We start from the raw sequence: 26,188 nt of genomic DNA on the forward strand, positions 1-26,188 counted from the left end.
TTTCAAAATTTAAGAGAAAGAAAGCTTTTTTCACTTGTCTTATTCATTATGACGTAACCATTCTGAGGTAATATTGTGGCGCCCACAGGCAGAGACAAAACGGGGTGTTTGAAGTAGACGCTTTTTAGCTAATGCCGTTATTAACTCTCTAGTGCAGTGGTTTTCATCTCCTTTTCAGGCCACGGGCCACTAACAAAAACAAAAAGAAAATTTGGACCCTTTCAATATTGTTTTAATACAACTAATCAACACTGCAGTTCGGTGGCCAGTGACCACAGGCACGGTGGTCCACAGCACTTGACAGCTTGTAGCACTTGACGTGGACAGCTGACAGAAATGAACAGGATGGCTCGTCACCTGACTCACCTTGACGCGTATAGTACAAGTATGTTCTCCGGCCCTAGTCCCGGATGGCGGCGTGAATCTTGAACATTCGTTGTAGATTAAACTTAGAAGTGACTCGAAGTATTACCTAACAACTACAACTTAGACCTGTCAATGGTTCTCTTAAATAGAAATTGTAATAATAGTAGTTATTCATTTTGATCAAATTGTTCATCCTGAATTTTCCATTTAATTTTTATCAGCAAATACAGTAGGCATCCTGTGGACCACCCTAAAGAGTCTACTGTGGACCACCAGTTGAGAACCATTTCTCCAGTGTGATTGTTTCATGTGGAAGGGGTCAAATAATTTAAAAGGACTCTTGAGAACTCTTCGGGACTGAATGTAATGCAGGTCTTGCGAGTGATGCTCGTCAGAGAGAAGCATGTGTTCTTTAAAATTTCAGTACTTTTTTTTTCTGTGCGTTGAGTTAGGTATTCATTTACTTTTATGATCAAGTGTCATCTGACTACCACTTAATGCTTCCTTGAACTGCCTTACTACGGTTCTTTTCATGGATAAAAATTCCAAATAACGTGTTACATTTCATTGGTGGCATGATTTCCCTTTAAAATGAATGCAAAGCAATCAATGTGGCACGTTCCATATCCATTATTGTGTCACTTTATTACGCATACAAACACTCCTATTAACGTATCACATCCCGCCCCTGGTGTGATTCCCCTCACCATGAATACAAAGCAATCCAAACGCTACAGTTCAGCCCTGCTCATGAAACACACGCTCTGATACAACTAGGCTTTTCACTTACTTTCAGCCCTTGTTTTCTCTTTAATAGTGCGAGAGTTGACTGGCCTCTTCACTCTTTGATCCCTTTCACAGTTAAACTCCGTAATTCTCCCTGATTTTTATCTGACTTCCCAAACTTGTTATGACTTGAACTGATCATATATGTTTACTCACCTCCGTATGACTTGAGTTGCTATAAGAGACGAGTATCAAGACACCTTCCTAACTAAATGAACCAACCTGATTTAACTCTCTTTTCCATCCACTCTTTACCATGCGGAAATTAAGTGGTATTGTAAACTGTAACCAAATTGTTACCCTTATGATCTATTCTAGACTCTAATAAGTGATCTGGAGACTATGATAATAACACGCTCCCTCCACTGCACACCAGCTGTCCGTAATGTATCATGTCCAGTGGCTGTTAATATAAACTGACGCTCTATTAACCTGTCATCACTAATCAGTAATCATTCACGCACAAAGCTCATCCTCGTCACCACAACATCACCATCACCGTCCACCCATCACCACAGCTTACACTCCACTCCACCTTGATTCTGTCCCATACCTCACCCCCGCCACCACTAATCATTCCTAATTAATCTCCTGTCCCCTCACCACCCACCACCACCACCACCACCACCACCACCACCAACAACAACAACAACAACATCACACCTCACTCTCAACTTCTCCCATTTTCAGGAATTCCTTTCTTCTCTTCCCTCGCTCCACCATCCTTCATCCTCTCTCCCTTACGTTCCATCCTTCCTTTTGCCGACATAATGCTTGCAACAGACGCACCTCCTCTTCCTCCCCCTCCTCCTCCCGTCCCGTAGTATTAGCAGGGCCTTGTCTCCCCTTATAAGCTGTGGGAGGAAACTGGAGGGATGCTTAGTGGAACATGTCGAAATAGCGTTGCCTAGCCGCCCGCCGCGAGTATAGGAGTGTATTGAGGGTGCATTATCTCGGTACAGTGGCGGTGAACGGGGAGATGGATCGGTGAGTATGTTCAGGCGCAGATAGAGAAATGTGTTGTTGGTCTGACGAATTGATTAATGAATAGGTATCTGGTTGAACAGGTAGAGTTATAGATAGATGGCTGGATGGGTAATTGGTTAAATAGATCGACTGGCTGATAAATAGATATATAGATGGACAGATGGATGGATAGATAGATTGATAGATAGATGAATAAATGAATAAGTATTTAATTAGATATAAATATAAATAGATGGGTAGATAAACAGTTCAGTAAGTAGAAAATAGATTAGGTAAATAGACAGACAGACAGAAAGACAGACAGACAGACAGACAGACATACTGAATTAACGTGTCGTGTTCTGAGATATTGCAAGGAATTGCTTTATAAAAGCTACTGTAAAACTCACAAACAGTTTCATATTTTGATTAATAACTACTAATTATTTAGATTTCTTACAACTCAAAATTTCTCACTCGCATTCATCTTTAAATCATTCAAAGTTATTAGGTGTTACCTTATATCTCTTCAACATATTCACTGATCAACGCAATCATCGTGCAAAACACAGACAATATCACATGCACAAACACAACAAATATTCAGTCGGCGCCATTAATGTTCAGTGAGAAAAATACACATGATATCAGCAACACATCAATCACTATAAACATTTCATTTCTTCTTTCTTCTGACTTATTTTATCTTCACTTCTTTCTTTTTCCTTATTTTGTTTTCTTTCGTCTTTTCTTTTTTTTTTTGACAGTACAATATATATTGTGGTATGGGGGTCACCATGAACGCTAATTTTTCAAATTAGGTTGATGTAAGTAGTGGCGTTCCTCAGTGTTCAATCTTAGGACCGTTCCTCTTCATAACATATATCAATGACATAGACGGAGGAATCACAAGTAAACTGTCAAAATTCACAGATACTAAAATTGCTAACAAGACTGACACCAAACCAACGTCAGATTTTGCAAAATGATGTATACACTCTCATTGAATGGTGTGAAACGTGGCTTATAACTTTGATTTTGATAAATGCCACGTATTAAATATAGGAAATAGCAATCTGCTGGAAAATTATAAAAAGTAATCCCCCCATCAATAGTTTGGATCCTGAGAAAGATCTGGGAGTTTTAGTGACAGCAGATCTTAAACCAAGCAAACACTGTACCGAAGTCATTGAAATTGCCAATAAATTAATAGTTTTTATTAAGAAGATCTTTCACCTTCAAGTCTGAAAAAAAATGAATAAATAAAAAATCTGGCCTTGTAGAACTCACTTGTACGTACTCATCTTGAATACAATGTACAGTTTTTGTCATCCTACTACAGAAGGAATATTGAGAAATCAGAAAAAAAGACAATACGAAGTAGAGTAACGAAAATTTCTTGAAAGCTTCGCAATTAACCCTACAAGGAACGTCTTAAAGAACGAGATCTATTCTCCCTATCCAAACGCAGGCTAAGAGGGGATCTGATATTGCTTTACTAAACTTTTAAGGCTTTCACAAATATGAGACCCGAATTCTTCCTAAGACTCAACATGTCTAATGTTACAAGAAACAATAGCAAATAATAGGTAAGCGATTTCAAACAAATGAAGCCAAACATTTTACTTCAATCGTGTCATAAATATGTGGAATTGTGTTCCATCAAGCGTCGTTAACTCAGGTACTGTACACTGATTGAAAACCTGTCTTGACAAGTATGTAGACACTAATTCCTGGTTGTCATTGTTCATGTCTGAATAACGAACACGTTCACTCCATACTGTCCGTGCTGGCATGTAGATTGTATGTGGTAGAAGTAGTCCTCCTCTCTTTCTTAGTTTCCTCTCACATTCCATGTTGTTTTTTATTTCTATACAACATGGTACCATTTCCTTTCTCAGGTGAGCCTTGCCTGGAGGGATAGGGGGTGGGGGATGGAAGGACCCTTCTTCTGTGCTATCCTTTGTCTACCACTAATAGAGTAGAATAGTTACCCAAACAAACTTATAAGAACCTCTTGGTCTGTTACTATTTGGACATTTTTTTTTTTCTGCAAAACAAATAGATTCAGTACATAAGTAACAGAAAAAAAAAAAACAGTAGAAAATATAGATGTAAATGCCAATGACACCTTGCAGTGCATAAAGAATAAAAAAAAACAAGGTCTCCATCGTTACAAATACTGAACTATCAAAACTTACAACTTACAAGATACGACACGGAAATAAAAGGACACAAACCCGCTACACTACAATGATGGTGCTGGTGACGATGATGACGGTAATAATAATAATTACAATGGTAATGATAATAGTAATAATGATTATAATAATAAATAATGTATCATAATATATAATAATAATAATAATAATAATAATAATAATAATAATAATAATAATAATAACAACAACAACAACAACAACAGCAGCAGTACCACTTCACTACGTATCGCCTCACGCGGGGAGCAGGGGTGGGAGGGGCACAGGTCTTTCTTCTTTTTCATACAGTATTCTTTTTTATACCAATGAAGCATAAACACACTTCCAGCCTCCGCTGGTCCCCCTACCCTCTCTCCCTTAATCCCTCCCGACGCCGCCCTTCCTCCCAGTCGGAAGCTTTCATCCTGCTGATAGGTAGTAAAGCCTGTGTGAAGAAGTGAGTGCTTCACCAGCTTTTTCAATGACATAATTTGATTGATGTCTATGTTGAGAGTGGACGTGAATTACGAATAAAGCAATCCGTGGTTCTCTGGGCTGAGTCATTCTCGTGCTGCAGGATGGACAGGTGTAATGTTGTGTTGTTGTTATTGTTGTTGGTGATGGTGGTGGTGGTGCAGCACAGGGGAGGGTTCTAGGAGGCGGCTCCAGACACAAGGAATGCCCGCCTCTGTAAAGTTCTCTGATCTCACCTACTGCTATTTGCACTCCACGACATACTCCCACAAGTCAACAATGATCTAATTATCACTGTGGGCATGAACGCTCACTTTAGAATCAGCAGCAGTTTTTCTTATTGAACTTTTGGTGCTGCATGAACACTGGAGGGGAAATCATGTGTTCAAATATATCTTGTTTACCGTTTGGGTTTCATGGCGTAGTGACAGTCTTGGGAACCTAGTGTGTGTGGGATGCCAGTGGTCATATTCCATAGAAAATGCAATAAATAAATAACGTAATGAAATTAATTCACATCATAATTCTTTAATACATACTGGCGTGAACATTAGATGGGGAAATAGACCAACTTTACAAAAAAGATGGGGAAGATGGGGAAATAGACCAACTTTAAAAAAAAGAAAAAGGGCCCTCGTGGCCCAGTGGGTAGAGTGATGCACTTGGAGTTTGGCGTGAGGGAAGTGAGGGGCGCGCAGGTTCGAACCCCCCTTTCGGAACTCACAAAAACCTTCAAAAAGCATCCCTCCATCACCATGTGTGCCTCAAATACACAGGTACGGTGATGGAGCTGCCCACGGGGAGGAGGGGAGGTGAGTGCGCAGCACCTCCCTTCCCCTCCCCAGGGGAGGAAGGCACCGCCTTACCGCCCCCGGGAGAGCAAGGGAGGTGAGTGCACAGCGCTTCCCTTCTCTCCCCTACCTAACCCTGGCATGTCTACGGACTACCAGGCAAAAAATAATAAAAACAAAAAAAAATAATAAAATAAAAAAAAATAAATAAATAAAGATAAGTGCATATCACTTCCCTTCTCTCCACCTAACAGGAAAAAAATAAAAAAAAAACATAAAGGTGAGTGCATAGCACTTCCCTTCTCTCCCAACCTACCAGGCAAAAGATAGGAAAAAAAAATAATGATAAAAATTAAGGTGAGTGCATAGCAGTTCCCTTCTCTCCCAACCTTCCACGCAAAAAAAAAAAAAAAAAATTAATTAATTAATAAATGAAATAAAATAAATAAATAAATAAATAAAGCAAATAAGTAAATAAATGAATAGAATAAAAATAAAAACCTCCCTACCACCTCGGACCTCGGGAGAGCAAGAGAGGTGAGTGCACAGCACTTCCCTTCTCTCCCCAAGTCTACGGACTAACACACCAAAAAATTAAAATAAATAGAAAATAAAGTAAAATAAATAAATAAAATAAAATTAATAGAAAGATAAATAAAGTAAAAACCAAAAAACTCCTACTCACCCCCCATCAATAAAAGTGACTGAGTCTGGCAATCAACAATAAATAATAAAAATAAATCAATACCAACCTGACTGATCCTGACAACTCCAAAGACCACCACCCCACCTGTGAAGCACGGGAGGTGAGTGTGCAGCACCTCCCTACCCTTCCCAGTCTCCCATCAATCTGACTCATCCTACCAACTCCAACTGTACAGACCACCACCACCACCACCCCTCTGATCTTGGCAAGGTGAGTGCGTAGCACTTCCCTTGTCTGACCCTGACTGACTGACCCTGGCAGCTCAAAAAAACAAACAACCTGCCTGATTTACAGATATGTAATCACCAAACTGACTGGCCCTGGGGAGCATGTGAGGTGAGTGTGCAGCACCTCCCTACACTTCCCAGTCTCCCAGTTTGACCTTACTCATCCTGGCAACTTCTAAGAGCAACTCTCTGACACTGTGACTCTGATCCCTACATCCCTACATCCCTGTCCAGGGTAGGTGAGTGCGTAGTACTTCCCTACCACCAGCCTGACTGACCCTGGCAACTCTAAAAACAACCATCCTGACTGACTTACAAATCTTACTCTAATCTGGCAACAGACCACCAAATTGACTGACCGTGGGGAGCATGGGAGGTGAGTGTGCAGCATCTCCCTACCCTTCCCAGTCTCCCAGTTTGACTTCCACCACCAATGTGACTCATCCTACCAGCTCCAAATCTACCACCACCACCACCCCTCTGATCTTGGCAAGGTGAGTGCGTAGCACTTCCCTGGGCTTGACTGACTGACCCTGGCAACTCCAAAAATAACCAACCTGACAGATGTTACAAATGTAACCTGGGGAGCATGTGTGCAGCACCTCCCTACCATTCCCAGTCTTCCACCAACTTGACTTGAATTATGACTGGGGAGCAGGGGAGGTGAGTGTGCATTTATTATTATTTATTTATTTATGTGCAGTACCTCCTACTTTCTCCACTCTGTCTACCCTACCACCTACCAACTCAGACCATCAAACTGACTGTCTTAGAACAAGAACAGGAAGCAACGCCATCAGAGGAAGAAGAAGCAGCAGCAGCAGCAGCAGCAGCAGCAGCAGCAGCAGCAGCAGCAGCAGCAGCAGCAGCAGCAGGAGTACCAGCAGCAGCAGCAGCAGCAGCAGCATTACCGCCGTCAAAGGAAGAAATCAAGAAAAAGAAGCACTGCTCTCAGAGGAAGAAGCAGCAGCGTCACCGCCATCAGAGGAAGAAACATATATATGTAAACTATGACTGGTCAAATCTCCGTTGGCGCCAGGCAGAGTTCGATCTGTGATGGGCTGTGTTTAGAGAGGGGAAAAAAAAAGTTCCATGAAAGGAAACTACGCTAACTCAGTTAGGGGACTGACTGTGAAAGTGCCAGGCAAGGCTGCTGCTTCAGACATCCACACTTCAACAATGCATGCGAGAATGTTGCTGTATTATTCCTCCTATTCCTTCTTTTTCTTCCCCTGCAGAAGACTGTCTTATTACTACGTAATTATTTTTTCTCATAATTTATTCAATGTTATTTTATTTTATTTTTCTTCAGTATTTCCACCTTTTCTAAGTCCATCCACCCTTTAAATTAAATAAATTTAATAAATTTATGTCCACTTGAGCCTTGGACAACTGATTACAAAAGAATTACATGAATATTTGACTTTTTTCTCTGGTCTTAAAACGCCACATCTCAAACACATGAGGCGCGGGTTGCGTTTGAGTGTACTGTAATATACCAATATAATACCAATATAATACCAATATAATACCAATATATCTTTTCATACTAAACAGTATGGCAACTTCTTCCTCATGACACTGGTCATGTCATGTACACTTCCATGTAGCCAACAATTCTGGGTAACCTTTGAAAAATATCATGCATCCTGGTGTGCACCATGCAACCAGGCTGACTTAACCTAAGCTGGACACTTGAACAACTATAAATGCTTTTTGTCTACCTTAGCTCCTGCAGGGCCGAGGTGGACAGGTGTTTGTCCAGGATGCCTCGTGTTACTTCTCACCGCGTGTTTTATCTGTTGGAGATTATTACACTAAATATGCTGCTGCTCCTGCTGCTGCTGCTGCTGCTGGTGCTGCTGTTGCCGTCGCTGATCTTGCTGCTGTTGTTGGTATTGCTGCTTTTCCTTCCTTCTACAACAACAACAACAACAAAAGGAGCAACTACTACTGTTACTACTACTACTACTACTGCTACTACTACTACTGCTACTACTACTACTACTACTACTACTACTACTACTACTACTACTACTACTACTACTACTACTACTACTGCTCTTGCTGCTGCTGCTACTGCTGCTATAGCTGCTGCTGCTGTTGCTGTTACTGCTGCTGCTGCTGCTGCTGCTGCTGTTGTTGCTTCTGCTGCTGCTGCTGTTGTTGCTTCTGCTGCTGCTGCTGCTGCTACTGGTGCTTAACTTTAAAAAAATCATCAGTGTCGTTTTTGCCGTCCTGCTAGCGGTGCCTCTAATCGTCGTCGTCCTTGTTCTCATCGTCGTCGTCGTAACAGTAGCATCGCCTGTCAGAGTAAAAAGACAGGCTAAAAGAATACCAGAGGTCACAGAGAACTGGAACGGGAAAAGCACCACATTAATTGTTACCTGTGGAGAACAAAACAAAATATACTGGATACATGACAGAACAACAGCATTTCTTTAATTAACGTGTGTGTGTGTGTGTGTGTGTGTGTGTGTGTGTGTGTGTGTGTGTGTGTGTGTGTGTGTACAGCGAGGGAGAGTTACATAAAGTTACATAGAAATACAGGCCACAACAAACCTTGCGGTTCTCACGAGATGATCTGTCCTAGGGCTACTAAGGTGATAGTAGAAGAAAAGGACAGCAAAGCAGAAGGCTCTCTCCTCACCCTCCACTCCCTCCGTCATAAGCCGTACAGGAAACAAATCTGAAGTAAATACCTTACTGGGTTAGAGAAGGAAAACCCGAAGGAAAATTTATAGGAAAGAATGAAAATAGATGAAATGAGGTGCCCTCATTTCCTGGAGGCAAGGAGTTTTAATCTGTAACAAACAAACACTGTTACCCGCGGATTTGAGGTAAAATATTTATCAAGACGGCGTTTCAAATTTTCTACGGGATTGCAAAAAAAGATAAATAAATAAATAAATAAATAAATAAGTAAATCAATAAAAAAAAAACCCTGCCAGAAATTAAACACATGCATGGCGCTCCCTTTGACTGCGGTTCAAGCTGGTGGCGGCGACGTGCTGGTGGTGGTGGTGGTGGTGGTGGTGGTGGTGGTGGCTGGGATGTTAACCAAATTAATTTCGTTTTCATTTATATATATAATTTATTTTCTCTCTCTCTCTCTCTCTCTCTCTCTCTCTCTCTCTCTCTCTCTCTCTCTCTCTCTCTCTCTCTCTCTCTCTCTCTCTCTCTCTCTCTCTCTCTCTTTGCCGAAGAATGAGATTGGTGAGACTAAAGTATTGCAAATGATAAGCACTATATATACCACTACTCTCTCTCTCTCTCTCTCTCTCTCTCTCTCTCTCTCTCTCTCTCTCTCTCTCTCTCTCTCTCTCTCTCTCTCTCTCTCTCTCTCTCTCTCTCTCTCTCTCTCTCTCTCTCTTTCCCTCCCTCCCTCCCTCTCTCCCTCCCCCCCCCCCCTCTCTCTCTCTCTCTCTCTCTCTCTCTCTCTCTCTCTCTCTCTCTCTCTCTCTCTCTCTCTCTCTCTCTCTCTCTCTCTCTCTCTCTCTCTCTCTCTCTCTCTCTCTCTCTCTCTCTCTCTCTCTCTCTCTCTCTCTCTCTCTCTCTCTCTCTCTCTCTCTCTCTCTCTCTCTCTCTCTCTCTCTCTCTCTCTCTCTCTCTGTACCTGCCTTGGACAGTAAGTAATTAGTTGTTCTAGTGGCTGTGTTCCTGAAGTAGAAATACTGAAAAGCACACTCCATCTTTTAATATCCCATCAGCGTGGCTTCCTGATGGGAGGTACGGTAGAGCACACTTTCATTTGTAAGCCAAGGGAAAGTAAGCGTCTTTCCTCCTCAGAGCCTCACTAGCGCCAGGATTAGCTGTGTGCCGGGGAGTGCTGGTGAGCCGTGAGTAATGTTCACTCTTAGATACACGTGCAATGTAATGTATCTCCCTATCATTATTTTTGTTTATTATTTATTATTATTTATTATGGTTATTGTATTGATACTTGTTTTTGTCTTCCTTCCTTCCTGCCTGCTTGCCTCCTGCTCTCCTTATGGCCCTATTTTTCATATTATCCTTCTCTCTCTCTCTCTCTCTCTCTCTCTCTCTCTCTCTCTCTCTCTCTCTCTCTCTCTCTCTCTCTCTCTCTCTCTCTCTCTCTCTCTCTCTCTCTCTCTCTCTCTCTCTCTCGGGAGTTCCTTGATGAATTGCCATGTTCTCATGACTCTACCGCTATTTATTGGTCTTTCATCTTTTTATATCCTGCATGAGTCTGCTCCCGGGAATTAGGTATTGTAGTTGTACGGTGATAAATAATATTTCAGTGCGACCTTTGAAATATCTTCATATATTTATGAAAGCTTTTGTTACTGTGGAGTTTGGTTGAAATATTATTATTGTTTTTTTTTTTTTTCTAGATTTTTTCGTTCTATTTGTCCAGCACATTTTTGTTTATGCACTAAAAAAGAAAGTGATAATTTAAATCCCGAACTTTCATTTCATATCCATAAAGAAGTTTAAATTAAAGAGTGAAACGAAGAAGGACTCCTTAACGTGTGGGAAGTGCCTGCCAACCTACTATGGAGGGTGTGCTGCGTAAATCATGATTGTATAGGAGCGTGATGTAACCTGTTCACACTGATACCACTTACAGACAAGCCTTCAAGTACCTTGGTAATTCGCAGGTAGGCAGGAAGGCAGACGGTCAAACAAACAGGCAGGGAGGCAAGCAAGCAAGCAAGCAAGGAAGGAGGCAGACAGACTAACGGGCGGGGAAAGAGGTGGATGGACATACAAAAAAGAAAGAAAGAAAGCAGGCAGACAGACAGGGTGACAGGGAAATAGTCAGCCTAACTTGAAGAGGATAGGCAGGCAAAGAAGCAGGCAGACAGGCAGGCAGGCAAAAATAGAAGGCAAGCAAGCAGACAGAGAAACAGACAAATAGACAGAGGGACAGATGGATGTGCGGGCAGACACAGACATGGACAAAGTAGTTTTAAATAGCGGCAGAAACTGGTATATTTCATTCTAAAGAATATATTTGCACAATTTTTTTTTTTTTTTTGTAAAGCACTTTAATAAATAGTTTACCGTGGCCTGCAGCGAGTACTTAACCAAAAGTCCAACTGAATTAGTCAGTGGGATATTAATACAGCATAATGTTTGCATAATATAAACGTATGCCTCTTCCGTTACTCGTATATTCTTTCGTGATAACAATTACTGTAAGCAAAGAAAATGCATACATAGTGACCTAACTATATTTTTTCTCTCATTGCCTCGTATTTACGGTATGCCATTTTTCAGCCACAATACGTAGTTGTCATTGATTTCCTAAAACTACTAAATATACCAGAAGACAGACCTACTGACCCATACTTGTAAATATTGTTCCACTCGTAATGTTACCCAAGACACACACACACACACACACACACACACACACACACACACACACACACACACACACACACACACACACACACACACACACACCATTAATACAAATAGATGCAATGCAACAAAGCAGCAGAGATTGGGATGCTCATTCTTACAGAACATTATAGTGAACACGTGAGGCAGAGATAAACAGACAGACGCAGACAGACAGATTGATTTAAAACACTAACATGTACTTGTTATAAGCAATTCTAAGTGACCATTAATTTCCCGTTCATTCCCATTCATTCAAGCATTTCAGCATTGAGACGCAAAGGTAGTGTAAGTGTTGAGGCAGCGGTGGTAGTGGCCCCTTCACCTCGCAGCGAGGCAGGAAGGGGAGGCGAGGGACACCAGCAGTGACTGGCCTGAAGGCGCCTTGCGTCCCGCCTCCTCTCTTGCGACCCTTGATTGCCATCATCCATCAATCGCAGCATGACTTGTGCTCCTCCTCTTCAGCCTCACTTAACTACCACCACGCTTCCCGGAGAAACCGTAACCCTATGCCATCAGAGCCGACAGAGCTGGTTGCATTAAGATCTTTAACTGTTAATATAACGGTGTTAGTATCTACGGGTTCAGGCCTAAAAGCAGAGATAATATTAATATTAGACTGAGGGAGATGGACGACAGATTTACCTTCTGTGAGCGTTTAAAAGTGAATTCTCCAACACTAGGAAAGAAATTATTGAACTCTTCGGCTTTATCACTTAGAATATAAGAAATATAGATAGTGTGTTTATTTTTCTGACTAGGGATAATTTCATTAATGACGTTCCATGTGGCCGAAGTGTTCCCTTTACTGCCTTTGAGACGGTCGTGATAATGATGCGCCCTAGTTTTATTATTATTATTTGTTTATTTTTTTGCAATTTTCTTGGCAGTTTTTTGTCAACTTGTTTTTTATTATCTTACTGATTTTATTACCCGTTGTCATCATATCATCATTAGAATCACCTAGGATAAAGATCCTTTTATCACGCAGACCTACCATCCTAAAAACATCTTGAATGTAGTCAAATGATGTGGCTAAAGCCTTAGGGTGTCGATATACACAACCAATGATGATGGCCGGCAACTTCCTGCACTGTATCTTTACCCATACATCCTCCACGCCTGTCGGTCTTGGCACATCTAGGTTAATGACAGAGGGATTGAGGGTACTATGGACATACATGCATATCCCGGCTCCTCGACCATTGTCACATCTAAAAATCAATCACAATTAGGAATTTCTACGTAACCATCTGGGGTGTTTGCTTGAAGTCATGTTTCACTCATACATAAAACATCGATATTTCTATCTATTATCAATAACTTTACCTCGTCCAAACTCGATAACAGTGATTGTGCATTAATGTGTTTGACAGTTAGCGAATCCTTTTTTAACTCCTATATTTCAACAACGGCAGATGCTTCCTTGCCATCATCCTATGCCCTATACTGTTGACGTAAGCGGCTCTTATGACCTAAACGTTGACAGCTGCCACATAAGAGTTTGTGGTCAAATCTACAATTTCTTTGAACATGATTGAATTCGCCGCAATTGTAACACCCTGTATTTTTTTTCTCTCTCTCTCACTAGCATATTTATTTCTTTCCTTTCTGTAACCATGCTAGTTATCACTGTACGTTTCCTGCGTTTCAAACACCGGGGTACTTGCGTGTTTCTGCACTAGGTGGCTTCTGTTCCATCTGCCCACTCCTGAGGTGTAGGCGTGGGCTTGATTATAAGCTGTATAGTGTCTGCCATCCAGCGTTCTCCTCAGGGTTGTATCGTGCAGACCGGGGCTGAATGCATCCTCCTCTTTGTTCCAGCCTGCCTCATGTTTTCTTGTCATTGCCCTGGCAGGTGTGAGATGAGAAGGACCTCGTGGTTTAGGAGCAGTGGGGGGCTGATGGGAAGCTTTATGGGTGGGAGACTTTCGGGTGTAAGACTTGCCTTGTTGGGTTGTTCTGCTATGAGCGCATAGGGAAACAATACCCGCGTAGGTTGGCGGGCCGCGGGAGCCACCACTCAGTTTGATTTTTTTTCTCTATGTATGTATAGTGTGGAAATAGCAAAGGCATCGTAGAAAACACTAACATCTGGAGCTTCATCACTGTGTTTCAGGGAAAATATGAGTAAATCGTGTGAGTCTTGCCGTGGTAGGAAAGACTGCTTCCTGCGGGACCTTATCAAAAGAGCGTCTGGCACTGGTTTGGCAAGCAGCGGGACTAATAAAATAGGATGCCTTTGGTAATGCGTATATAGGAATATTACTGCCTGCCAAACACTACCTTGGCTTTGCAGTGAGGCTTTTGTATTCAGATGACCGCGGGACCTGAAATATGTAGACACAACTATACTAGGCAGGTCCAGTGAAAGGTATCACACTAAATGTATTGCTTCATCCAGACGAGTTAGCAGCACAAGCATGAAGGAGGGTGGATCTCACAGGTGTTTGCTTTTGTTGAGATCCTTACCAAGAAGCGGTGACATCCAGAACCAACAGCAACTACGATATCTTTGTGGTCTGTGGAGCCTTTGTTGTTGTTGTTGTTTTGTTGTGTAAGACGACGTTATAGGGAACATCCTGTGTCCTCGCAGTAACCACACGAAAAGGCAGGTATCTAACTAGGAGTAATCAGAGTTGTTGTTGTTGTTGTTGTTGTTGTTGTTGTTGTTATCATAACTACAAATGGAGGAAGGTGGATGTGTTGTATTACTGAGCAACAATAAAGAAAGAAGAATAGATGAGTCAGGCCACCTTGGCGGAGATACTCAAAAGGGACTTTCATGTTTTGTGCCGTGAATACTTTTTATGGCTAGACTGAAGTGGTACTTATTATTTTCTAAGTATATCCTTGCTGTTGTTTTTAGGTTTGTACCGCTGAATGTTGGGAAGCTTTTCACTTTTTATTATTTTATTTTCTTATTTGATCTTGTTATATATGTAATTGTGCTTGTTCGTTTTATTTTGTTGCAGCTGTTGTGCATATTTAACATTCTCAGCGTTTCAGGTGTGTTCTGTTTTGAGTGTTGTTTTTCATGTATCCTGCTTGGAGGAATTTGACACGTTTTATTTATGACTTCGTTTTTTTTTTTTAATATTTATTCTTTCCTTTTTTGTTCATGTGTATGTTGTAACTCGTGCAGTAGAGGATATCTGGTGGCTCTGTTTATGATGCTCCAGTTTTACCTCTTTTTACAATAGTCAAGCTGCATCACTTTTTTATGTGGATGTTTTGATATTTTCAGGAAAGGATGGCAGGTGGTGCCGCGGTGAACACTGCCAACACGTGCAGGAGGAAAGTGAGTACCTGCTTCATTACATCATGTTCACTCTGTTTTGGAACTCGCTGTTAAACTTTTTTTTTTTCCATGTCAACCGAAACCTGTCACTGTTGCCTGCCTTTCTCCTCTTTGCTTCCCACGAATCTATGAAGGAAAGAAAGGATGTGCTTCCATGGTATCGTGTAAATAGTATTATCCATTGAAGGATTAGTTGAAACATTTTTCTAAAGATTTTTTTTTTGTGTCTCATTTTTGTGCCCTTATCTCCAGCCGAACATCTAGAGCTTCATTACATTATGTTTCAGGGAAAATATGAGTAAATCGTGTGAGTCTTACCGAGGCAGGAAAGACGGCCTCCTGCGGGACCTTATCAAAAGAGCGTCTGACACTGGTTTGGTAAGCGACGAGACTAAAAAAAATAGGATGCGTTTGGTAATGCGTATATAGGAATGTTATTGCCAGCGAAACACTACCTTGGCTTTGCAGTGAGGCTTTTGTATTTAGATGACCGCGGGAGCTGAAATATGTAGACAAAACTATACTAGGTAGGGCCAGTGAAATGTATCATACTAAATATATTGCTTCATCCAGACGAGTTAGCAGCACAAGCATGAAGTAGGGTGGATCTCACAGGTGTTTGCTTTTGTTGAGATCCTTACCAAGAAGCGGTGACATCCAGAACCAACAGCAACTACGATATCTTTGTGGTCTCTTAAGCCTTTGTTGTTGTTGTTGTTTTGTTGTGTAAGAGGTTATAGGGAACATCCTGTGTCTTCGCAGTAACCACACGAAAAGGCAGGTATATAACTAGGAGTGGTCAGAGAGTTGTTGTTGTTGTTGTTGTTGTTGTTGTTGTTGTTATCAGAAGCACAAACGGAGGAAGGTGGATGTGTTGTATTGCTGAGCAACAATAAAGAAAGAAGAATAGATGAGTCAGGCCACCTTGGCAGAGATACTCAAAAGGGACTTTCATGTTTTGTGCCGTGAATACTTTTTATGGTTAGACTGAAGTGGTACTTATTATTTTCTAAGCATATCCTTGCTGTTGTTTTTTTAGGTTTTATTTTGTTGCAGGTGTTGTGCATATTTAACATTCTTAGAGTTTCAAGTGTGTTCTGTTTTCAGTGTTGTTTTTCATGTATCCATGTGTTCTTGCTTGGATGAATTTGACACGTTTTATTTATGACATTTCGTGTTTTTCTTCAGTATTTATTCTTTCGTTTTTTGTTCATGTGTATGTTGTAACTCATGCAGTAAATGATTTGTGGTAGTTCTGTTTATGATGCTTCATTTTTAGCTCTTTTTAGAATAGTCAAGCTGCATCACTTTCTTATGTGGATGTTTTGATATTTTCAGGAAAGGATGGCAGGTGGTGCCGCGGTGAACACTGCCAACACGTGCAGGAGGAAAGTGAGTACCTGCTTCATTACATCATGTGCACTCTGTTTTGGAAATCGATGTTAAACTTTTTTTTTTTTCCATGTCAACCGAAACCTGTCTGTTGCCTGCCTTTCTCCTGTCAGCTTCCCACGAATCTATGAAGGAAAGAAAGGATGTGCTTCCATGGTATCGTGTCAGTAGTATTATCCATTGAAGGAATAGTTTAAACCTTTTTTTCCAGAGCTTTGTTTTTGTCTCCCATTTTCTGCCTTCCCAGGGTATATATATGAAAGAAGAATGTAAATTTAGTCTATTATGTTCATTGTAACATGTATTCCAGTCTTTGTGTGCTTATTTTAGTGTATGCATAGAGAAAAGAAGGATACGAAATCATATATTTTCTATAATGGTGTCATCTTTATGGTGCAAATATTTGCTTGGAGATTCAGTTGAAACCTAATATTTAGGTTTCAATACCATTTTGGAGTTCAATTTTTTTTTTTCGTATTTATCTTTTGTATGTACGAATATACGAGTGAAAAAATGGAAAGATGCAATTACAAAAAACTTTCCAGCATAAGAGGAATATTCACCTGAGACTTTATTAGGTAACAGATATCAGATATTCTAATTTATTCGTTTATTTATCGTTTACTGTGTTTTACCGTTATGTAGATTAATAATATTTTGCATGTTATCATAAAGTGTCCTTGGAAAATATTACTGTAACACATTTCATTTAGTGTGGATTTGATTTCCACATAAAAAAAAGATAAATAAATAAATGAATAAAAATAAAATGAAATAAAATAATCTTTCATTCTATGGAGAAAACATATTTACGTTTTCTTTTTTCAATTGGTATTGATATTATTTTTAACTCTGATATCCCGGGAAGCGTTACTACCATGATATTTGTGACTTAACGTAAGGTAGCTTTTTATCGTCATAACCTTTGTTGCAGCTTTATTCAAGTAAAATCAAAGAGAGGCAAGCTTATATTGTTCTGTGAAGTGTTGTTATTTGTCTGTGTGTGTGTTGATTGTCACCTTGAAAAGTCAAGGTGACGTGGGCCTTGATGACTAGAGCCGGCCCACACTATTTGTCTCCCTTTTTTTAGAGGCTCGTCGTTGTAGATTTCTGAAAATATTAGTTTCATCACGTTTTTAATTTTCCTTGTCAGCAAATGAAAGAAAATTTATGATTTTCTTTATCATTTAGTAACGTATTGAATATCTATGGAGGGATTATTCCCATGGCGGAGCGAGGGGGCTCTATTTTTGTTACTACTGCACATCAGTACACCCCACCGCTCCCACCTGGCCCTGGAGGGTACAACGATGATTTGGCCAGGATCATCTTTTGGTGTCTATCGCATAAAAAAATTTCGATTTCAGTTTCCGAAACACTTCTTGGTTAGCAACTTTTGAAGGCGTATCTTCGTCAGACTCACCTTTTTTGCTGTCTTTTGCATATTTTGATTTATCGAGAGGTGGGCGAAGGTTTTTGCCTGGCAACTCGCTCAACTATCGCCTCATCACTACAGAACGAGTTGGAGGGCGTAAAATGCGCGAATTATTTGCCCTAACTCACTTCATACACGGGATAGCCAGTCTTGGTTGACACCATCAGACTCAGACACTTTTTTTTTTCTTTTTGTCTTGAGGGTTTAACACAGTCCTCTGATTTTGTGTTTGTCTTGTCGGATGCAGCAGCGGCGGGACCTTTTTCCTTCCTCGCGGCCAGACGACGAGGACTGGCTTTTTGCTGCTCCTCCTGACACACTCACAATTTACCGGTGAGTGACGGGGACGGAGCTGTTTTTGTAGCGCAGTGTACGTCCTTCCATTTTTAGGTAAACATTTAAGTGAAGGCTGTCATGCTTGCCTATGTTATTCCATGTGCATGTAAGGTAAGGCTGCTTGACAAAGTGTCTGACTCACTGCAGACACTTGCTTTATGCTGTACTGTAATAAACAAGTAATTTCTCAGTGAGTCACAAAAGTGCCTCTCAATACGATGTGGTAATGAAAAGTAGAATATGAAATAGATAGATAATAAATAAGTGAATAAATAAATAAATAAATAAATAAATGGATGAATTAATGCATACCCTAGAGAACATTTCATACCTACTGAGCTTACCATAGCAAATACACTGATATGCTACAAAAAATGCACACAAGTATATGAAGATGGAAAAAAATGGGGGAAGTCTGTCTTGTGTTGTTATTTCTATGGTTACTGCTCTTCTGAATTTGCCATCAGCATGCGTCTCTCCTTCCCCACGCTGACGCTACACAAGACTTTCACTTTATTCCGTTCCCTTTCAGTAGTCCAGGAGTTAAGCAATATCTTCATTCTTTCATCCCCTTCATTGGTAAACTCTGGATTTGTCTGCCTGTTTCTGTTTTCTTCCCCTTCCTGTGACTAGTTGTTTTAAGAGTATTGAGGCACTTTAAGAAACATATTTAGATTTTTTATTATTGACTTTTTTTTTTCTCTTTTTTTGTCTGTACTCGTATGTATGGAAGCGGCAACTGAAAAAAAAAAGAAAATTTTGTTCCTCTGTTTGCCATTCGCCAAGAAGATATGAGAGTGTGAGTATAAGTAGTGGCTATATGCAAATGTTAGAATACCATTTTATACTGACTCTAGATTAAACATGTATTGCATTGTTTACTGCAGTGTTTCAAGTTGAGCCGTCCAATATCTTTTGCATCTAATTGATTTTTGTGTTCGGCTATTTGAAATTTTTATTTCCAAATGCAGTTCCATGTTTTTAAGAAGTATAAAGGGTTGGAGGAAAATAAAGCTTTCCTGAGTTGTAATAGGTGAATGTTAATAACAGTAGTAGTAGTAGCAGTAGTAGTAGTAGTAGTAGTAAAGAGCAGGATTATCAGCTGGAGTGACACCAATTCAGTTTTTCTACTATTTATATTTTCTTACTATTATTCCACACCTTGTCAATCCACGCAAGGAAAAAAAAAGAAAAGAAAAAAAAAAGAAAACGTATATTAAAAAAGTGAGAGGCAAGACCAGCAAGTGAAACACGCCCTGCCTTCTCCATAGACTTCACGTGTTTACTGCCGCGCTTCCTGCCTGATAATTATAGTCTTACGCTGGAGGCTCTCTCTCTCTCTCTCTCTCTCTCTCTCTCTCTCTCTCTCTCTCTCTCTCTCTCTCTCAGTGACGTGCATGGGTGTGGTTGTCGAGAGCAGAGCAAACGGCCAAATGTACGGCGACGGGCTAGTGTTTGCATGCGCCGCGTGGGGCGTGCAGTTTGTATGTAAAAGAGGAAGGCAACTGGTCGGGTGGGGACAAGGAGGAGGAGGAGTAGGAGCAGCAGGAGGAGAAGGAGGAGGGAGAGGAGGAGGAGGAGGAGGAGGAGGAGGAGGAGGAGGAGGAGGAGGAGGAGGAGGAGGAGGAGGAGGAGGAGGAAAAGGAGGAGGCGTAGCGTAGCGTGGTCTGGATGGCGTGTAGGATTATGTGACGCTCAAAGGCAGCTTCAGTACACTGTGGCTCACTGTATTAGAGTGAGCCACCTGACGGGGTGCGCTCTCAGGGTGATTGCTTGTATTCTATGTAGCCTGGCGGGGCTGTGGCACTCCCTGCAGGTTATTGGCTCAGGAGGGAGAGGTAATGTCGGATGTTAGTGTGGTACTCTGCTGTGGGTGATGAGTTGTGTTTGTAATGATACAGCGCCTAAAGTTTGTTAAAGTGATGCAGCTTGTAGAGCATAAATACAGTGACATCATCACCACTATAGTCTCTCCCTTTACGCTGTAACGGAATGATGTAGATGTGGTGATGTAGTCTGGAATAATGGTGTACACTACAGAAAATAAATAAAAATCCCAGTAATATCAACAGTTCCATTCTCGTGAAAGGTTCAGTGTTCCTCCATTATGTTGTTTATTTTCAGCTTTTCCACTCTATGTTCACTTAACTTGACAAATGTGTTCCACGTGTGTCCCAAGGCGAAAAAAAAAAAAAAAACGTACCATTTTATACGCCTTTTTCATATCTTGCTTTATACAAAACTTTTTTTTTAACGATGTTCTCTGAAAAACACTAGTCTCTTTTTTGTCTGCCTTCTTTTTGTTATTATATGTTTCTAGCTACAAGCAAGTTTGTCCAGAAAGGAAAAGAAAAAAATATCATACTGTTGTTATATTCCTTTTTCATATCCTCACACAGAGAACAATTTTTAACAATAAATAGGGATAAACTTTATCCTCACCTCCTCCGTCTCCTTTTAATTTGTCTGTAGAGAGGAAAAATCTAAGTTCTTTTCCATATTTTCATTCATATAGACCATTTTTTTTTTTTTTTTTGCCTTCAATAATGTATAGGATTAAAACATAGCCTCACTTCTTCTATCTCCTTTTTGCTGTGATATGTTTTGACCCTACACGCTGGTATGGTCCGCCTGCCCCTCTTGCCCGCCCCCTTCCCCCTGACAGACCCGCGTGTGGCCGTGGAGTGTGGCTCCCCAAATAGTCATCCAGTATTGCTCTTAAAAATGATCCCGTGATGCGTCTACAGAATGGTTGCTTAAAGTGTGTTGCTGGGTTGGGGGGGTGGGGGGAAAGTGACTGATGTGGCTCTCTGGCCTAGAACGCTCTCTCTCTCTCTCTCTCTCTCTCTCTCTCTCTCTCTCTCTCTCTCTCTCTTTGCTCGAATCCTGATTTCACTGAATGGTTTAAGAACATATTCACGTGTTATTCATGAGCCATCACTTACTGCAGCAGCAGCAGCAGCAGGAGGAGGAGGAGGAGGAGGAGGAGGAGGAGGAGGAGGAGGAGGAGGAGGAGGAGGAGGAGGAAAGAATACAAAGGAATACAAAGGAATGCACTGGAAGACCAAACCTTGAGGTATTGACGAGGCTGTTTGGATAATTATTGTACATTAACTATTATTGGGAGATACAGGATAGTACAGAAGGTTCCTCCCCACCAATCCCTCCAGCAGAAGCTGACAAGATACAGGAATTGATACCACGTGGTATAGAAAAACCACATAGAACTTGAGAGAATAGCGAGGGAAAGAGCTGTGGTCTGTCTACTTTTGTTTGTGAGGGAGAGTGTAAATGCATGATAGTTGTGTGATGTGGTGTGTGCGTAGCGCAGGTGAAGGCACAGTTTGGTTGTTGAGGGGTGGTGCAGCATCCTTGCGTTGCGCTTTCCAGGGAGGCGGCAGTCAATCAGGCCACAGCTTCGGTCACTGGGTTGGTGTACCTTCCCTTTAGAGGCTGCATACACAGGTTATCCCCTGCAACTTTGACCTCTAGTACTTAAAATCACAAGGTTGATCAATAACAGGAGAATGCGGACGAAGAAAATGAGGATTACATGTGATTACAATGGATAACCAACAGAAACACTCCCACAGGTCTTTACATATCGCTTTGTAATTAATTTAAGCTAAGTACCATTTAGTAAAGTAAGCAAGAGCAGTGTATGACTTCTGCCAAACTGACACGTCCTTGTGCTTGTGCTGGCGTAGGAAAATCATCGTGCAGTGTGGGGAAAACTGGCTGCATTTTGACTGGAAAAAATGAAGTGAAATTCTATTATTCCTATGGAAAAAAGCAAGAGGAGAAGGAGAAGGTGGTGGTGGTGGTGGTGGTGGTGGTGGTGGTGTTTATAATTTTTCTATTCCTCCTCTTTAGGGTGAAATGTAGATTTTTTCACTTTTGAAAATTGGACGTTTTTTTTTTCTTATTGCACAAAATAAAAAAAATCAATGTTTCCGAAAAGACGGTATTCAAACGTAAAAAAAAGGAAGCTTCTTCACTTGTCTTATTCATTGTGACGTAACATTCTGAGATAATTTGTGCACCCAAATGCACAGACAAAGGGATGTCTGAAGTGGACGCTTTTATTAATTCCGTTATTACCCTCTAGTGCAGTGGTTTTCATCTCCTTTCAGGCCTCGGGCCACTAACAAAACAAAAAAAAAAAAAAAAATGTGGAACCTTTCAGTTTTGGTTTGGACCGTAATGTAGCATCTTGTGTCGTCAACTTTCCAGATATCTATCCCATCTTCTTCAATGACATTCGACTGTCCCCTTCTACACTGAATATCCTCGGTCTGTCCTTTACTTATTATCTGAACTGAAAACTTCACATCTTATTTCTAGCTAAAACAGCTTCTATGAAGTTAGGCGTTGTGAGACGTCTCCGCCAGTTTTTCTCATCCCCCCCCCCCCGCTACTAACTCTGTGCAAGGGCCTTATCCGTCCAAGTATGAAGTATGCATTACATGTCTGGGGGGATTCCACTCATACTGCTCTTCTAGACAGGGTGGAATCAAAAGCTTTTCGTCTCATCAACTCCTCTTCTCTAACTGACTGTCTTCAGCCTCTCTCTCTCCGCCGTAATGTTGCATCTCTAGCTGTCTTTTACCGCTATTTTCATGATAACTGTTCTTCTGATCTTGCTAACTGTATGCCTCCCGTCCTCTCCCACCCTCGTTGCACAAGAATTTCTTCTTTCTCTCACTCCTATTCTGTCCACCTCTCTAACTCAAGAGTTAACCAGTATTTTCAGTCATTCATTCCTTTCTCTGGTAAACTCTGGAACTCCCTGCCTGCTTCTATATTTCCACCTTCCTATGACTTGAATTTCTTCAAGAGGGAGGTTTCAAGACACTTATTCATCAATTTTTGACTATTGCTTTGACCCTTTTATGGGACTGGTATTTCAATGGGCATTTTTTTTTATTGTATTTTTGTTGCCCTTGGCCAGTGTCCTTCCTACATAAAAAAAAACAAAAACTGCACACACAAATTACACGCCTATACCTGTAAAAGAGATTGGACAAATAATACAACTAATCATCACTGCAGTTCGGTGGCCACTGGCCACAGGCACGGTGGTTCACAGCACTGGACGACTCGTGTAGCCGCGTGGAAGCTGACAGAAATCAACAGGATGGTTCGTCAGCTTGACGCGTATAGTACGAGTATGTTGTCAGGCCCTAGTCCCGAATGGCGGCGTGAATCTTGAACATTCGTTGTAGATTAAACTTAGAAGTGACTCGAAGTATTAGCCAACAGCTACAACTTAGACTGTCAATAAATCTCTTAAATAGAAATGTAATAGAATGAATAGCCAGTTATTTATTTTGATCAAAATGTTCATACTGAATTTTCCATTTCATTTTTATCAGCAAATACAGTAGGCATCCTGTGGACCATCCTAAAGAGTCATTGTGGACCACCAGTTGAGAACCACTTCTCTGGTGTGATAGTTTCATGTGGAAGAGTCAAATAATTTAAAAGGACTCTTGAGAACTCTTCGGGGCTGAATGTAATGCAGGTCTTGCGAGTGATGCTCGTCAGAGAGAAGCATGTGATCTTTAAAATATCAGTACTTTTTGTCTTTTTTTCTGTGCGTTTAGTTAAGTATTCATTTACTTTTATGATCAAGTGTCATCTGACTATCACTTAATGCTTCCTTGAACTGCCTTACTACGGTTCTTTTTATGGATAAAAATTCCAAATAACGTGTTACATTTCATTGGTGGCATGATTTCCCTTTAAAATGAATGCAAAGCAATCAATGTGGCACGTTCCATATCCATTATTGTGTCACTTTATTATGCATACAAACACTCCTATTAACGTATCACATCCCGCCCCTGGTGTGATTCCCCTCACCATGAATACAAAGCAATCCAAACGCTACAGTTCAGCCCTGCTCATGAAACACACGCTCTGATACAACTAGGCTTTTCACTTACTTTCAGCCCTTGTTTTCTCTTTAATAGTGCGAGAGTTGACTGGCCTCTTCACTCTTTGATCCCTTTCACAGTTAAACTCCGTAATTCTCCCTGATTTTTATCTAACTTCCCAAACTTGTTATGACTTGAACTGATCATATATGTTTACTCACCTCCGTATGACTTGAGTTGCTATAAGAGACGAGTATCAAGACACCTTCCTAACTAAATGAACCAACCTGATTTAACTCTTTCTTCCATCCACTCTTTACCATGCGGAAATTAAGTGGTATTGTAAACTGTAACCAAATTGTTACCCTTATGATCTATTCTAGACTCTAATAAGTGATCTGGAGACTATGATAATAACACGCTCCCTCCACTGCACACCAGCTGTCCGTAATATATCATGTCCAGTGGCTGTTAATATAAACTGACGCTCTATTAACCTGTCATCACTAATCAATAATCATTCACGCACAAGCTCATCCTCGTCACCACAACATCACCATCACCGTCACCATCACCACAGCTTACACTCCACTCCACCATGATTCTGTCCCATACCTCACCCCCGCTACCACTAATCATTCGTAATTAATCTCCTGTCCCTCACCACCACAACCACCACCACCAACAACAACAACAACAACATCACACCTCATTCTCAACTTCTCCCATTTTCAGGAATTCCTTTCTTCTCTTCCCTCGCTCCACCATCCTTCATCCTCTCTCCCTTACGTTCCATCCTTCCTTTTGCCGACATAATGCTTGCAACAGACGCCCCTCCTCTTCCTCCCCCTCCTCCTCCCGTCCCGTAGTATTAGCAGGGCCTGGTCTCCCCTTATAAGCAGGGAGCTGTGGGAGGAACTGGAGGGATGCTTAGTGGAACATGTCGAAATAGCGTTGCCTAGCCGCCGCCGAGTATAGGAGTGTATTGAGGGTGCATTATCTCGGTACAGTGGCGGTGAACGGGGAGATGGATCGGTGAGTATGTTCAGGCGCAGATAGAGAAATGTGTTGTTGGTCTGACGAATTGATTAATGAATAGGTATCTGGTTGAACAGGTAGAGTTATAGATAGATGGCTGGATGGGTAAATGGTTAAATAGATCGACTGGCTGATAAATAGATATATAGATGGACAGATGGATGGATAGATAGATTGATAGATAGATGAATAAATGAATAAGTATTTAATTAGATATAAAAATAAATAGATGGGTAGATAAACAGTTTAGTAAGTAGAAAATACATTAGGTAAATAGACAGACAGACAGAGAGACAGACAGACAGACAGACATATTGAATTAACGTGTCGTGTTCTGAGATATTGCAAGGAATTGGTTTATAAATGGTATTGTAAAACTCACAAACATTTTCATATTTTAATTAATAACTACTAATTATTTACATTTCTTACAACTCAAAATTTCTCACTCGCATTCATCTTTAAATCATTCAAAGTTATTAGGTGTTACCTTATATCTCTTCAACATATTCACTGATCAACGCAATCATCGTGCAAAACACAGACAATATCACATGCACAAACACAACAAATACGAGTATTCAGTCGGCGCCATTAATGTTCAGTGAGAAAAACACACATGATATCAGCAACACATCAATCACTATAAACATTCCATTTCTTCTTTCTTCTGACTTATTTTATCTTCACTTCTTTCTTTTTCCTTATTTTGTTTTCTTTCGTCTTTTTTTTTTTTTTTTGACAGTACAACATATATTGTGGTATGGGGGTCACCACAAACGTTAATTCTTCAAATTAGATTGATATAAGTAATGGCGTTCCTCAGTGTTCAATCTTAGGACCGATCCTCTTCATAATATATATCAATGACATAGACGAAGGAATCAGAAGTAAACTGTCAAAATTGACAGATACTAAAATTG

The 26,188-nt window shown here is 40.8% G+C and overlaps 1 protein-coding gene across 7 annotated transcripts in view; it reads left to right on the forward strand.

Annotated features, from left to right (window-relative positions):
- The window catches only part of LOC135098821 (circumsporozoite protein-like), a 132,522-nt gene that overhangs the window by 88,318 nt on the left and 18,016 nt on the right, over positions 1 to 26,188 (forward strand). For 5 of the 7 annotated variants that reach the window (XM_064001217.1, XM_064001216.1, XM_064001212.1 and 2 more), the window contains 2 exons: positions 15,132 to 15,185; positions 16,524 to 16,577. In XM_064001217.1, coding sequence (XP_063857287.1) covers positions 15,132 to 15,185; positions 16,524 to 16,577 — 108 coding nt within the window. Of the gene's footprint in view, positions 1 to 15,131; positions 15,186 to 16,523; positions 17,194 to 26,188 lie in introns of those variants that run through there. The other 2 variants (XM_064001211.1, XM_064001214.1) reach the window with 2 other exon arrangements.

This window comes from Scylla paramamosain, unplaced genomic scaffold (genome assembly GCF_035594125.1).
Source record: "Scylla paramamosain isolate STU-SP2022 unplaced genomic scaffold, ASM3559412v1 Contig84, whole genome shotgun sequence".
NCBI classification, from domain to species: domain Eukaryota; kingdom Metazoa; phylum Arthropoda; class Malacostraca; order Decapoda; family Portunidae; genus Scylla; species Scylla paramamosain.